We start from the raw sequence: 15,175 nt of genomic DNA, 5'->3' as shown, positions 1-15,175 counted from the left end.
TGTGAACTACAAATATTGATATATGCAATGAATAATCAGCATATCACGTAATGAAATAAGATTAAAAATTTTAATTGATTAACAACCCTACTAACATATAGAAAAGTATCAAAAGACTGTTTTGACACTTATTAGTATTATTATTATTTTAACTATTGTTATTAGTATTGCGGATTAATTGACAATTTGAAGAAATCTAAAATACTGTTAAAATAAAATAATTTTTCTATTTGTTGTACATTAACTACAAAAATTAAATGGCAGTAAACATGCATGATACCTTTGGCATTCTGGGGGCCACAGGTGACTCTGGGCCATAGTCCAGACTGGCTGCCTCATTCTGTTCACAATACTGGGGCTTCAGTTTGCCATATCTCTGACTGCAGTGCCGGAGGCTCTTTCTATGCCATTCCTGCTGCTTGGATTCACCAACACTGCCCACTCCAAACCACTGAGCAGTACCCCTTTGTTCAGAAAAAAGAGAGAAAAAAAATCATCAGGGTTTAAGCACCACTGGCTTGATTGGGATTAGGTGATACAATTACTATGTAAAGAGCACCTTTTCAAATACAATGTGCTTTTACATTTAAGTTCATCTTGAATCTTCACTGATAGTTGGGATGAAAGAGTTTACAGCAATACACATTAGCTAAGTTTCTAAGTTTCACCATCAATACGGTACTCGCGCACTGTTATCTGTGTGCACAGCACAGCCGCACACACCCGAAGGGTGCGCACAAAGAGAAGCGCATTTCGCAACCATCACAACTTCACTTGACAACACACTTATGCATCTTTACAAGTGTGCAAACAGCGAATTGATTCCTCTTCTGCATCTCCATTTTTGATTAAATTATTTATTGTCCTTTTGCTTGTAATAGACTGTTTACCTGTGTTGAGTAAACTTGAGAAATTTTTACTTTCATTAGTTAGGCAAGCATTAGTTTTTGCTGTTGTAAAAATAATTTCTTTTAAACCATGGTGCCAGCTTCTAGTTTCAAAGAAAAAGAATGTTTCTAATGTTTCTAGAAAGAAATGGTATCTGTGAGGATTTCCAGTCAGGATTTAGACTGTACCATAGTGCTGAGACGGCTCTCATTAGAGTTACAAATGTTACAAATTTGCTCTTATCATCAGATCGTGGTTGTATCGCTCTACTAGTGTTACTAGATCTCAATGCTGCTTTTGACACTATCGACCACAACATTCTTTTGAATAGACTCGAAAATTATGTTGGCATTAGGGGAATTGCATTGGCATGGATCAAATCATACTTATCTGACCGTTATCAGTTTGTATCAGTAAATGAAGAGATGTCATATCGATCGCAAGTTCAATATGGAGTACCGCAAGACTCAGTACTAGGACCGTTGCTTTTCACTCTGTACATGCTACACTTGGGAGATATCATTAGGAAGCACGGTGTTCACTGTTAAGCTGATGATTCTCAGCTCTATATTTCTTCGCGCCCTAACGAAACTTACCAATTCACAAAATTAACGGAATGCATAGCTCATAAAAAATTGGATGACTAGTAATTTCCTACTACTAAATTCAGAAAAAACAGATTCTAATTGTTGTAAAAAAAAACTCTGTACATAATAACCTAGAATACTGTCTAACACTTGATGGCTGTTCTGTCAAGTCTTCGTCGTCAGTTAGGAACCTGGGTGTGCTCTTTGATACCAATCTTTCATTTGAAAGCCACATTTCTAGCATCTGTAAAACCGCATTCTTCCATCTTAAAAATATATCGAAATTATGACATATGCTCTCAATGACAAATGTGGAACAGTTAGTTCATGCGTTCATGACCTCAAGGCTAGATTACTGTAACACTCTACTGGGTGGTTGCCCTGCTTGCTTGATAAAAAAATCTACAGCTGGTCCAAAATGCAGCAGCTAGAGTTCTTACTAGAACCAGGAAGTATGACCATATTAGCCCGGTTCTGTCAACACTGCATTGGCTCCCTGTTAAACATTGTATAGATTTTAAAATCTTGCTAATTACTTACAAAGCACTAAATGGTTTAGCTCCCCAGTACATGAGCGATCTCTTAACGCATTATAGTCCTTCACGTCTATTGCGATCTCAGAATTCATGCCAGTTGATAATACCTAGAATATCAAAATCAACTGCAGGCAGTAGATTCTTTTCCTTTTTAGCACCTAAACTTTGGAACAGTCTTCCTAGCATTGTTCGGGAAGCAGACACACTCTGTCAGTTTAAATCTAGACTAAAAACACATCTCTTTAACCTAGCATGCACATAACACATTATCTACTTCTATAATTCAAATCATGTAAATTGTTAGGCTGCATAAATTAGGTCAGCCGGAACTGGGAACACTTCTCATAACACCCGATGTACTCGCTATATCATATGAAGAATGGCGTCTACGCTAATATTAGTCTCTCTCTGTTTATCCCAAGGTTTGCCGTAGTCTGCCAGATCCAGACCGTATCCAGAGGAGATGAAGGACCTGCGCCTAGACACGACGACAACGCAGCCCTGAAGTGTCAACTAAACTATCCCCCGCGAAGGCCTCCTTCTCTTTCCTTTCCCTATGTATAGATAAAACGTTATCAAAATGATTCCAGTTCACATAGATCTGCGGAAACGCCAGACAAGTAATTTGGCAATGTCACTTTGTAAAAAAGACTAAGCATCTGCACACATACACATTCAAACACACAAACCTATAGACTAAACATGTAAATGAATGGCAAGAACGCATTAAAAGTCTTCTGTTTTCAGTTAAAAAGGTGTCATTTAAGCGGCCCCTAAGTTAATAATTAACAATTTTTACAACGGAAGTGATTCAATCAAAAACCTACATTAGCTCGATAATAACTTTTTCCTAGAGCTGCTGTAAAGCCAAAACAACCTCTGTCCATTAATTTTCCTATTATCACTGTGAAGCTGTTTTGAAACAATCTGTATTGTGAAAAGCGCTATATAAATGAAGATGACTTGACTTGACTAACATCTTTGAAGCACTAGTTTACATGGATCAAAATTCAAAAGCAACAACAACAAAAAATCCTTAGTGTTTCAGGCTACTAATTATTACTATAGCTTTTTACTATGGTAAATATGGAAATATACAGTAATTATATACAGGTGTGGCTCATGTATATAGGCAGGCAGGTCAAAGCCCTACCAAAATATTCATCAACTTGAAAACATAGATCCATACAATAAACTTCCAATAATGTAATTTGTTAATCATAAATTCATCAAAAATGAAAGTTTTGTGTTGTCCCTGAGCCAAAGAAATTACTTGCAGGACCTTTATACATAGTGCATGCCATTGTAAAGTCCCCCTCACAGCCTCATTTTCATCCACAAAAAATTTAAATCTACCCAGACTAAGGTCTAATCACCTGTCTTATAAAACCCATGCAAAACACACAGCCTCAAACAGGGAGAAAAGAGGTGCATTTTTGGCTCTTCAGGTCCCACTAGGCTGTTCCCATTCACCAAGTTACCCTGATTACCACCCAGTGCCTTGAATTCATAAATTTAGATTGATGATAAGTCAAGTCCCGCCCTTTTTACATTCAAAAAGCTGTTTCACTCAGAAATGTTACAATACAGAAATCAAGTCAGCCATAACTTCCATTATGTGACTTTAAGTTTGCTGAGCAGAATACTAATTATGAGATGACGTGAAATCAAAAATAAAAATGGCAAGATGCAATAGAGGTTTGCTTTTGTTACATTTTGTTTACATTTACGGTGTTTTTTACAGTATTGTTTAGTTGGACTTGGACTCAACTCTGACTTAAGTCCGACTTGGACTTGGCCCGGACTCAATTGGTTAAAGACTCATACTCGACTAAGGTGGACTCAAATTCAACACTACTAGAAAACCTTGCTCATTTAAGAACATGTATTTATTGCATGGACAGAGCAAGAACATAATGTAAGCACATAAAATGCATAGGCATAGTTGCATAGTTGAAACCTTGCCCTCTTTTGCTTGCTATTGATGCTGTTAAACTGAATGTACAAGGCAAAAATGTATAAATAACACTGAAATAATGTTTATCTTTCAATCATTAATAAATAATGTGAATATTCTGATCAAAATCTGACTTCTGACCTGTAATGCTGCCTGAATTATAAATCATGCGCTGTTCGTTTGTTGGCCAGAGAAGAACTGGCCCCCCGACTGAGTCTGGTTTCTCCCAAGATCTTATTCTCCATTCTGTCACCTGTTGGAGCTTGGGTTACTTGCCACTGTCGCCTCTGGCTTGTTTAGTTGGGGACTCTTAATATTCAACAATATTATTGATCTGCCTGCATTGACACCATTGTATGAGAGCTGCTGTATAGACAAATAAACTAAATTAATAACTAATGATTTTTACAACGGAAATGAACCAATACTGAACTTACTTAAGCTGGACGATGACACTATTTTCTTCTAGAGCTGCAGTACAGCCAAAATTATATTCCTGCTATCACTTTAAAGCTCCTATGAAATAATCTGCATTGTAAAAAGCACTATATAAATAAAGGTGACTTGAAGTGTTAAAGTTGTGTTCATTACTATAGCAAAAGTAGGTGTCGAGTTTTCTTTCCGAATTGTTACTGGTCAGTAAAAAAAGTGAAAATGGTAGAATTTTATTTGAAGTGAAAATAAGATAAAAACTCTCTTATCATGGAGAGGTGTGTTATAAAATGTTATAAAAATATATTTATTAGGAATAATCGCCAGTAAACGTGAGAACAAAGAGAGATCCATCCATCCATCCATCCATCTATCCATCCATCCATCCATGATCTGGCAGCTATAGAGGCCTGCATTTCCACTTGAGATCAATGAAGAACATCATTTATTTATCCAGGCATTCATCTGTGATAGTTAAGTTTACCTGCGTATGCTCTGAGAGAGTGACGTTTGCCTCCTCAGCGTCCCTCTTCTGTCCCTTGTAGATGGACTGCTGTCCGATAATCCTTCACTTGACTGCTGTAGACTCACACTCTTCTTAAAAGATGGCCGCAGGGACTATAAAACACAAACACTCTCATGCAGTTAAAATTAAAATTTTAAAATGAAAATTACCCCAAGCTACTTATCCTCAAGCCATCCTAGGTGTATATGACTTTCTTCTTTCTGAAGAACACAATCGGAGTTATAATAAATAAATATCCTGATGCATCAAAGCTTTATAATGGCAGTAAACGGGACCAATGAGTATGAAGCTCAAGAAGTGCATCCATCCATTATAAACATACTCCACACGGCTCCAGGGTGTTAATAAAGGCCTTCTGAAGAGAAGCGATGCATTTGTGTAAGAAAAATATCCATATTTAACAAGTTATAAGGTAAAATATCTATCTTCCGCCAGACCGCCTTCTGTATTCAACTTACGAAGAAAGTGTAAAATTCTCACAGTTCAAATGATTCAATAATGATTTTAAATCATAGGTTTTAATTAGTCTTGACAAACCATGCAATAAAATCATTAAAAAAAAAAAAAAAAAAAATATATATATATATATATATATATATATAGTAATCCACTGTTTTTTTGTTGGACATGCCCCATGGTGAAATGTAATTTTCAGTTTGTGTCAGTACACATCAATAATCAAAACGTTCTTATATGTAGTTAAATGTATAAGAAATAAACACATTCCTGTTCAGTCACACAAACTGTCACTGTCGTGTCACTCCTGTCACTGCCTTAAAATCAACACCCAAAACTAAAGTTTGCATACTTTGAGAATCATTGTTGTAATTTCATGTTCACTTAAGCTTTATTGAACTATTTATCATGCTTTTGTTCTGTTATTAAATCACACATTTGTAAAATCATTTCAGCTATGCGTTATCGTTTTTCTGACAGCTAGATGGTGCATTACTTTCAGAAAGCATTTACAGTAGGAACCAGCCGAGATTGAGAGTCGGGGTGGCGGAGGGATGCAGAAAACTGTAACTAGGTGAGTTACTGTGGTAACAAGTAACTTTGTATATGCTTCCTCTCAAGCTGATTAGATAAACCAATTGAACGTGCTCCTCCCGAACTTTGTTTCTAAAACATCATTTGTTGCTTGAATTCTGCAATCGCTCGAGATGTAAGTGGCTGACATTTAGCTGAACATATACTGGTTTAATTAATGACAGCCTACAGTTTAAAATCTTTATTTGAATATGACAACATTTTATTTTAAAATCTTTATTTGAATATGGCAACATGATAACTTGTTCTACAATATTTCTATGAATAAATCACTGACAGAGATCCCTCCCCTAATCACTGTGGGCATAGTTAGTAAGCGTGTTGACATAATCCATAGCAACAAGGTCAACCCCACCCCTTCTCTTAGCTTAAAGTCCCCCTGTAGTCAATCATTTTATACCTTAAAACTCATCTTTGATCACCAAAATGACACATTTAAACATTTATTTCCCTGTGGAAGAAAAATTCTTCATGCCTTAAAATAGCTTGAATGTAACTCTACATCCTTGCTTCATTTATTATACAGGGATCTATGAATATGCTAATTACTCCACTCACTCGCACAAGCTTAGAGAGCCACTCGGTCAACTTACTGAGGTAAACGCTGCACAATGGCATCACTTTTTACAACGTCGGACACATGACGGTAATTAATATGATTAGCCTTTTGCTTGACTACGTCATCTGTCTTTTTCTCACTGCAGTTTTAAGGAGAAAATACTCAGCAATGGTGTTGAATTATGAATTTGCACATGGGTTGTCTTAAAGCATATTAAAAACACCACATAGACATGTAAACAACATTAAAAACTTCCACAGGGGAAATTTAAGACTTCTCTCTATTCCTTAGAAAAATTTTGTCTCAGCAGCTTTGTGAATAGATTTTTAGTGGTAAGATAAAATGTTTTGTGAATACGGCCCTAAAACCTTTATGCCATTTTTCAAAACTCAAGATACAAAACTCACAACCAATGATCTAAATGCACATTTTTCAAAACTCTTAAAAATTTTTTTTTTTTTTTTCCAATTTCTTTGATACAATACATATAAACCTGTGGATGAGAACCTGGTCAAATCCACAAGACAGTGTTGATGGAAACACAGAAGTGCAGTGAGGAACACTGCAGTTGACATTTTACTGTACTGTAGTTTTTCTTTTTTCCTCTCTTTTTTTAGCTAAAATTTTCCTGTGATTGAAAGAAACCTATATTGTGTTTTGATTATTTATTCAATAAATTTCAGACTTTGTTCTATTATTCCACTGTGTACTATTCTCTCTAGTCCTATTACAGTGATGTACGTACATGTAGAACCATAAGGAAACCTACATTACATATTTTGTACAACAATATTTAATGATTTCACTAACAACTACAGTGAAACTATGGGTATCTTGTATGTTGGTAATCTAAAGTAATGTTCCTATGATATTTCATAATAAATGAGTTATTTGAACCAATGATTTTGCAAGTGCAAGGCTTCTTTAAAGATATGAATGCACAAGGCAAAGTTCAGGGGCCACATGTATAAAGCCACTCAGAGTAAAATTTTATTCTTAAGAGTGTCAAAATTTAAGAATGATGTAATTTTATTCTTAAGTCTAGGACTAAGAGTAAGTATGATTCATAAAGGTTCCTAAGTATTAAGACTAGGTCTCAGCTCCTAAATTATTTTAGAGTGCTGGAGTGGTCTCCGAACCTAGTTAGGTGTAACAAGATGGCAGCAAAGAAGACGAGGCACACACTTTCCAATAAAGATATGATGTATTAGAGATATGATGACATGGAGTTGATAAAACAATATAAATTTGATTGACAATTCTTTTTGTAACTGAGATAATAAGAAATGTAATAATGTTAAATAAATGTATAAAATATTACTTAAACAATAATTAATACATTTAATACATTTTAATAAATTTAATGACTTTGAATAAACTTTTTAGAACTTTAAATGTAATAACTTCTCCCACTCTACAAATCAAAGCTCTAACTGTAGAAATGAAAATAGTAATTACATTTTTTGGTAACTGGAAAAATGCAGCAGTGATGACTTGAACCCATCAGTCCACAGTAAGCAGGCTCTTAAATATAATACATATAGTAGTGGCTAAAATTTATGTGTTTTTTTTTTTGTTTGTTTTTTAATGACCCTACAACTTTGCTTAAACCATGAAAATATGACGAAGATATTTTTATTTGTATGTCTATATTATTTAAATGTTTTAAAATATGAGGGAATAATAAAACACTAAACTAAGCAAAGGTATTTATCTGACAAATGTTTTGGCAAAAAAGCCAAACTACAGCTACAGGTTTCAAAAAAAACAAAAAAGCTCAGAAAAAAGCACACATTGACTACAACATAATCAGTTTTTAATATTTCATTGGTCCTCTCGTTTTTGCATGTGTTCATAATTTCTTTGGCCAAAAATAATGTCTGCACAATTTCATGTTTCACTGCATTATCACAAATTAAACAACTGACTCCAAGCACAGCTATGCAATATGCTTACATCTTTTAATGTAGATGTTTAATGTTTTTGGGAGTTTGCCTTTTTTCTAACAGACCATCAAACCATGCGACAAAAGAAAGCCACTTTTATGTTGACTGTGATGGAGTTGTTGGAGCCGTGGATGGAATGTTCACATCATTGCTCCAATTGTAAATGAGGAGACATATATCAATAGAAAAAGATTCCATACCATCAATACTAATTTGTGATAACTTTGCACAATGCAAAGCTATTTTTAAAAAAAACATTTAAATAATAAAACATTTCAATGTCTTTTTTTCCCCGTCCAAGGCGAGTAAGACCACGGCCGCTCTTGCTGCCAAGGCTTACTCTGCCGCTGGACAGGCGGCCTCTGCCCTGCACACCATGGCCATCTTGCAGGTCCATCAGGCGAAAGCTCTCAAGGAGCTGCACGAAGGTAGTTCTGGGCCAGGGCTCTTGCAAGAACTGCAAGAGCTGCGACTCGGCTACGCGATTCAGTTCGCCAGGCGTCCACCCAGGTTCAGCGGTGTTCTGTTCACTTCGGTGACAGGTCCAAACGCCCCTGTCCTGCGGGCGGAGATTGCGGTTCTCTTGGCAAAGGACGCAATAGAGCCTGTCCCTCTAGCCTCTAGCCGAGATGAAGTCTGGGTTTTACAGCCCATACTTCATAGTACCCAAGCTGGTCTGGCCAGCCTGAAGCTGGTCTGGCCACCCTGAAGGTCTATGTGCCGCCATCGCAGCACATCATGATGTGCTCGATGGCAAGTCACTAGGAAAGCACGACCTGGTCATCAGGTTCCTCAGAGGCGTCGGGAGGTTAAATCCCCCTAGGCCTCGCCTCATCCCCTCTTGGGATCTCTCTGTCGCCCTCACGGGCCTGCAGAGAGCTCCCTTCGAGCCCCTTGAGTCAGATGAGCTGAAACATCTGTCTTTGAAGACAGTGCTCCTGACCGCGCTCGCCTCCTTCAAGAGGGTTGGGGACCTGCAGGCATTTTCGGTCAGCGATTCGGGCCGGACTTCTCTCACGTTATCCTGAGACCCCGGCCTGGATATGTGCCCAAAGTTCCCACCACTCCCTTCCAGGACCAGGTGGTGAACTTGCAAGCGCTGCCCCCGGAGGAGGCAGACCCAGCCCTTGCGTTGCTGTGTCCCGTTCGTGCCCTGCGCGTTTACATGGACCGCACGCAGAGCTTCAGGGGCTCTGAGCAGCTCTTTGTCTGTCTTCCATATGCGTTACTGTCCTCAGGCCAGTCCATATGTGTTTTCCACACATTACCTCCCTTCGGGCAGAGTGTGGTCTCCGTAGCTTTCCCCTCCTCGGGGAACGCTTTCCTGGCGTTTTGGTCATGGCTGAGAAAACGTGGGAATTGAGCTCCGAAGCACTCTTCCCCGGGGGTAAGGAACAGCAGCTTTGACCTTCTCCATTGTATCGCCCTGTCCTCTCCATCCCACTGGTATGGAAGACATTCCTGGGCTTACTCTGGGTGCTGGAGGGTTACGAGTAGGGGCCGCAATTGCATTGGGCACACTACGGCTTGCCAGCATCTGCCTCCCTAACACTCGTAATGTGGTTCAGTCGCTATGGCGCTTTCCACTGGACCCCATTACGTCAGTATCGACGTAACGTTGAACGTGACTGACTGAATGGGAACGTCTAAGTTACTATTGTAACCCCCGTTCCCTGAAGGAGGGAACAGAGACGTTACGTCCCCCTGCCATAGCTCTGAGTCACCGCTGAGCGGCCAGATGTCTATCTCGGCTCCTAAGCAAAAATATGAATGCAGGTGAGTATGCCGGGTCTATTTATACCCGGATGCCGGGGGCGTGGTCCGGCATGTAAATCTCACTGGCCAATTCCCATTGGCTTGTTTTGTATCCCTTGGAGGTGATTGGGCTCCCAAGCGAGACCCCATTACGTCAGTATCGACGTAACGTCTCCGTTCCCTCCTTCAGGGAACAGGGGTTACAATAGTAACCTAGACGTTCACAACACTTAAAGGGATAGTTCACCCGAAAATGAAAATTCTGTCATCATTTACTCACCCTCAAGTTGTTTAAAACCTGTATGAATTTCTATCTTCTGCTGAAACCAAACTGTTGATGGACCCCATTGACATAGTAGGAAAAAAATACTATGGAAATATCTTCTTTTGTGTTCAGCAGAAGAAAGAAATTCATACAGGTTTGGAACAACTTGAGGGTTAGTAAATGATGACAGAGTTTTCATTTTCGGGTGAACTATCCCTTTAAGTCAGCACTTAAGAATCAGTCTTAGACTTTACTAAAAGTTGCTTTTAGCTTCTTTATAAAAGTAATCTTAGAAGTCCTACTTGTAACTAAGTAATTTTTAACACTTAAGTCAAAATTTAAGACTACTCTTCATACGGGCCCTGAAAAACGAACAGCCTGTTACATGTGATGACTGTTTTGAGTTTTGTGTCTAGAGTTTTGAAAAATGACATCAAGCTTCTGAAATTGGTGCCGAAATGATTGTAAAAAGCTGTATTTAGGAATCAACCGAAATTTGCATTTCAATTTACTTCATTGTTCTTACTGCCAGTTTAATGTTTTTTGTCTTTCAGTCTTTAGTAATGGGCTGGTTGCATATAGTCATGTTGGATTTCCGATCTAGTAAGTGTGTGCATAGACACTTCCGGTTTCACCTGATGCCAGTGCAGAGAGCCGGAGAAAGCCGAAAATGATCTTTTATAGTTGCTTATGGAATCTGTTATATCACTTAAAATACTACTAAGATCTATATTACCTTTACATAAGCCGATGGCATATGAAACACATGAATGCATGAGTCAGGTGAACGAAAGAAATAGACTTTAATTTCCACAAAGAGAAAATTTACTTGGACTCATGGTCCATACACATACGCAATGTCTTATTCTCTGACCAAAAGCAATGACAATACAGGTGCTGGTCATATAATTAGAATATCATCAAAAAGTTGATTTATTTCACTAATTCCATTCAAAAAGTGAAACTTGTATATTATATTCATTCATTACACACAGACTGATATATTTCAAATGTTTATTTCTTTTAATTTTGATGATTATAACTGACAACTAAGGAAAATCCCAAATTCAGTATCTCAGAAAATTAGAATATTACTTAAGACCAATACAAAGAAAGGATTTTTAGAAATCTTGGCCAACTGAAAAGTATGAACATGAAAAGTATGAGCATGTACAGCACTCAATACTTAGTTGGGGCTCCTTTTGCCTGAATTACTGCAGCAATGCGGCGTGGCATGGAGTCGATCAGTCTGTGGCACTGCTCAGGTGTTATAAGAGCCCAGGTTGCTCTGATAGTGGCCTTCAGCTCTTCTGCATTGTTGGGTCTGGCATATCGCATCTTCCTCTTCACAATACTCCATAGATTTTCTATGGGGTTGAGGTCAGGCGAGTTTGCTGGCCAATTAAGAACAGGGATACCATGGTCCTTAAACCAGGTACTGGTAGCTTTGGCACTGTGTGCAGGTGCCAAGTCCTGTTGGAAAATGAAATCTGCATCTCCATAAAGTTGGTCAGCAGCAGGAAGCATGAAGTGCTCTAAAACTTCCTGGTATACGGCTGCGTTGACTTTGGACCTCAGAAAACACAGTGGACCAACACCAGCAGATGACATGGCACCCCAAACCATCACTGACTGTGGAAACTTTACACTGGACCTCAAGCAACGTGTATTGTGTGCCTCTCCTCTCTTCCTCCAGACTCTGGGACCCTGATTTCCAAAGGAAATGCAAAATTTACTTTCATCAGAGAACATAACTTTGGACCACTCAGCAGCAGTCCAGTCCTTTTTGTCTTTAGCCCAGGCGAGACGCTTCTGGCGCTGTCTGTTGTTCAAGAGTGGCTTGACACAAGGAATGTAACAGCTGAAACCCATGTCTTGCATACGTCTGTGCGTAGTGGTTCTTGAAGCACTGACTCCAGCTGCAGTCCACTCTTTGTGAATCTCCCCCACATTTTTGAATGGATTTTGTTTCACAATCCTCTCCAGGGTGCAGTTATCCCTATTGCTTGTACACTTTTTTCTACCACATCTTTTCCTTCCCTTCGCCTCTCTATTAATGTGCTTGGACACAGAGCTCTGTGAACAGCCAGCCTCTTTTGCAATGACCTTTTGTGTCTTGCCCTCCTTGTGCAAGGTGTTAATGGTCGTCTTTTGGACAACTGTCAAGTCAGCAGTCTTCCCCATGATTGTGTAGCCTACAGAACTAGACTGAGAAACCATTTAAAAGCCTTTGCAGGTGTTCTGAGTTAATTAGCTGATTAGAGTGTGGCACCAGGTGTCTTCAATATTGAACCTTTTCACAATATTCTAATTTTCTGAGATACTGAATTTGGGATTTTCCTTAGTTGTCAGTTATAATCATCAAAATTAAAAGAAATAAACATTTGAAATATATCAGTCTGTGTGTAATGAATGAATATAATATACAAGTTTCACTTTTTGAATGGAATTAGTGAAATAAATCAACTTTTTGATGATATTCTAATTATATGACCAGCACCTGTACTTTTTGTACGCAAAAACAAAACAAAAATAATGACTTTATTCAACATTTACATTGTAGACTCAGTGCAGCATTTCCAAGTTCTACGTCAGAATGGCGACTCGGTATTGGCCGATGCTGTTCACGTGAGCAGCACGACACATGCTTGTGATGCTGATGCAGGAGCCGGCCAATAATGAGTCAGCGTTCTGATGTAAAACCTGGAAGTGCTGCACTGAGTCTACAACATAAACAGCGTAGGAGACTGACAGGGAAAAGAAGAAATTGTTGAATAAATTCATTATTTTTGTTTTGTTTTTGCGCACAAAAAGTATTCTCATTGCTTCATAACATTAAGGAACAACATAAGGGTGAGTAATAAAATGACATAAATTTCATTTTTGGGTGAACTAACCCTTCAAGTCAAGTCCCCCAGCAGTTAGAACAAAATCAGGGAATGTATATTACAAACTTGAGTGTTTTGTATGAATGAAGAGATCCCTGTGGATTTTCACTAAACACTGAGCATGAACCGCAGAATCACCAGAAGAAAGAATGAAAGATAATCTCCACGTGTCTCAAAGAATTACCGCAAAGAGGTACACAATAAAATAAGAATGATGTTTTCTTTCATCTCTGATAGACCAGAATCTTCTTTAATTTATAAAAAAAACAAAAACAAACAAACAAAAAAAAACTTTCATTATATCTAGCCAAGTTTCATATATAAGTTTCTCCTTACAGTAAATGAGAATGTCGAACGAGTGTGAGGGGAAGTAAACTTGCACACACTTGCATTGCCAAAGCTCACAGGCGCCATCTTGTGCAACTAGTCCATTTAGACATGTTAACTGATCAATTATATTTTATGATTTGGAAAGAGACACACTTGTCTATGTAAGATCTAACACAGCTGAAAATGTATATCAAAGTAAAAACCAAACCACAAGGTCAGAGGAACTGCCCGATTAAAGTAATGGACTTTCAACTGGCCTTCCCAAAAAGACTATTGGACACCTGCAGCTAATACAAAATGCTGCTGCCAGATTCAAAATCAAGAAAATTGAACACATCACACCAATCCTTTGTTTCTTATGAAGCTTTTTATGATTATCATTTATTTTTCTTGTCATTGTTTGTTTTGTGTAATAATGCTTTAGCAATACTGTATAAAACAATGTTGATCAAGTCTATTCTTCAACAACCTACAAAGAAAAAACTTCCCATAAGCACTATGACATTCTGTGAGAGACATGCTGAACAGATTTTTTTTTTTTTTTCCCCACACAAGCCTTTTACCTTTTTGTCAAACTCAGGTTTGGGAATTGCAATCATCAGACTGGGTGGCTTCTTGCTCTTCAGCCTGCTTTTTGACTGACCACTGTTACTGTCTGAGGCCTCCTCTTCCTCAGATGACATTGTGATTCTGATTTTCAGGTCTATTAAGAAAAAAATACTCAATTCAACAAAGAACACAGCAAGGAAACACAATCATTATTAATCAAAAATATTATTGAATGTGACATTTAGGTTTCAAATCTAATCGAAATTGAAACCAGAAATCTTATATGCACCACTTGTAATGATATTTCTACATAAACATTAACTCTAATGGGATTACTGAAAAATAAAGGGTAATCATCTTTATTAAGAACCAATGCACAGAAAAGCATCAAGGCAAATCTGCCTAATTTGTGTAACATTCTGTTTAGCCTCGGACCTCGAGCCGCAAGACCGAAATCAAGCTGCGATTCCACTGTCGGGCGAGTAGCCCCGCAGTGCTACTCTAAAATCCACCCTTAAAGGGTTAGTTCACCCAAAAATGAAAATTCTGTCATTAATTACTGTTAATAATTACTTAATTACCCTCATGTTGTTCCACACCCGTAAAGCCTTCGTTCATCTTCGGAACAAGATATTTTTATTTTAAGATATCATAAAATCCAATGGCTCAGTGAGGCCTGCATTGCCAGCAAGACAATTAACACTTTCAATGCCCAGAAAGCTACTAAAGACATATTTAAAACAGTTAATGTGACTACAGTGGTTCAACTTTAATGTTATGAAGCGACAAGAATACTTTTTGTGCACCAAAAAAACCCCAAAATAACGACTTCATTCAACAATATCTAGTGATGGGCGATTTCAAAACACTGCTTCATGAAGATTCAAAGCTTTACGAATCTCTTGTT

At 38.0% G+C, this 15,175-nt stretch overlaps 1 protein-coding gene across 6 annotated transcripts in view; it reads right to left on the bottom strand.

Moving 5' to 3' along the window:
• The window catches only part of LOC127513801 (inactive rhomboid protein 2-like), a 69,377-nt gene that overhangs the window by 40,540 nt on the left and 13,662 nt on the right, over window positions 1-15,175 (bottom strand). For all 6 annotated transcript variants that reach the window (XM_051895855.1, XM_051895857.1, XM_051895854.1 and 3 more), the window contains 3 exons: window positions 14,283-14,422; window positions 4,885-5,018; window positions 281-464 (listed from right to left, as the gene is read on the bottom strand). In XM_051895855.1, coding sequence (XP_051751815.1) covers window positions 281-464; window positions 4,885-5,018; window positions 14,283-14,402 — 438 coding nt within the window. In that variant the 5' untranslated portion in view covers window positions 14,403-14,422. The remainder of the gene's footprint in view (window positions 1-280; window positions 465-4,884; window positions 5,019-14,282; window positions 14,423-15,175) is intronic.

The sequence above is a fragment of the Ctenopharyngodon idella genome, chromosome 6 (assembly GCF_019924925.1).
Source record: "Ctenopharyngodon idella isolate HZGC_01 chromosome 6, HZGC01, whole genome shotgun sequence".
Classification (NCBI taxonomy): domain Eukaryota; kingdom Metazoa; phylum Chordata; class Actinopteri; order Cypriniformes; family Xenocyprididae; genus Ctenopharyngodon; species Ctenopharyngodon idella.
Note: the sequence above shows the minus strand (reverse complement) of the source record. Positions and strands in the feature narration are given on the sequence as shown.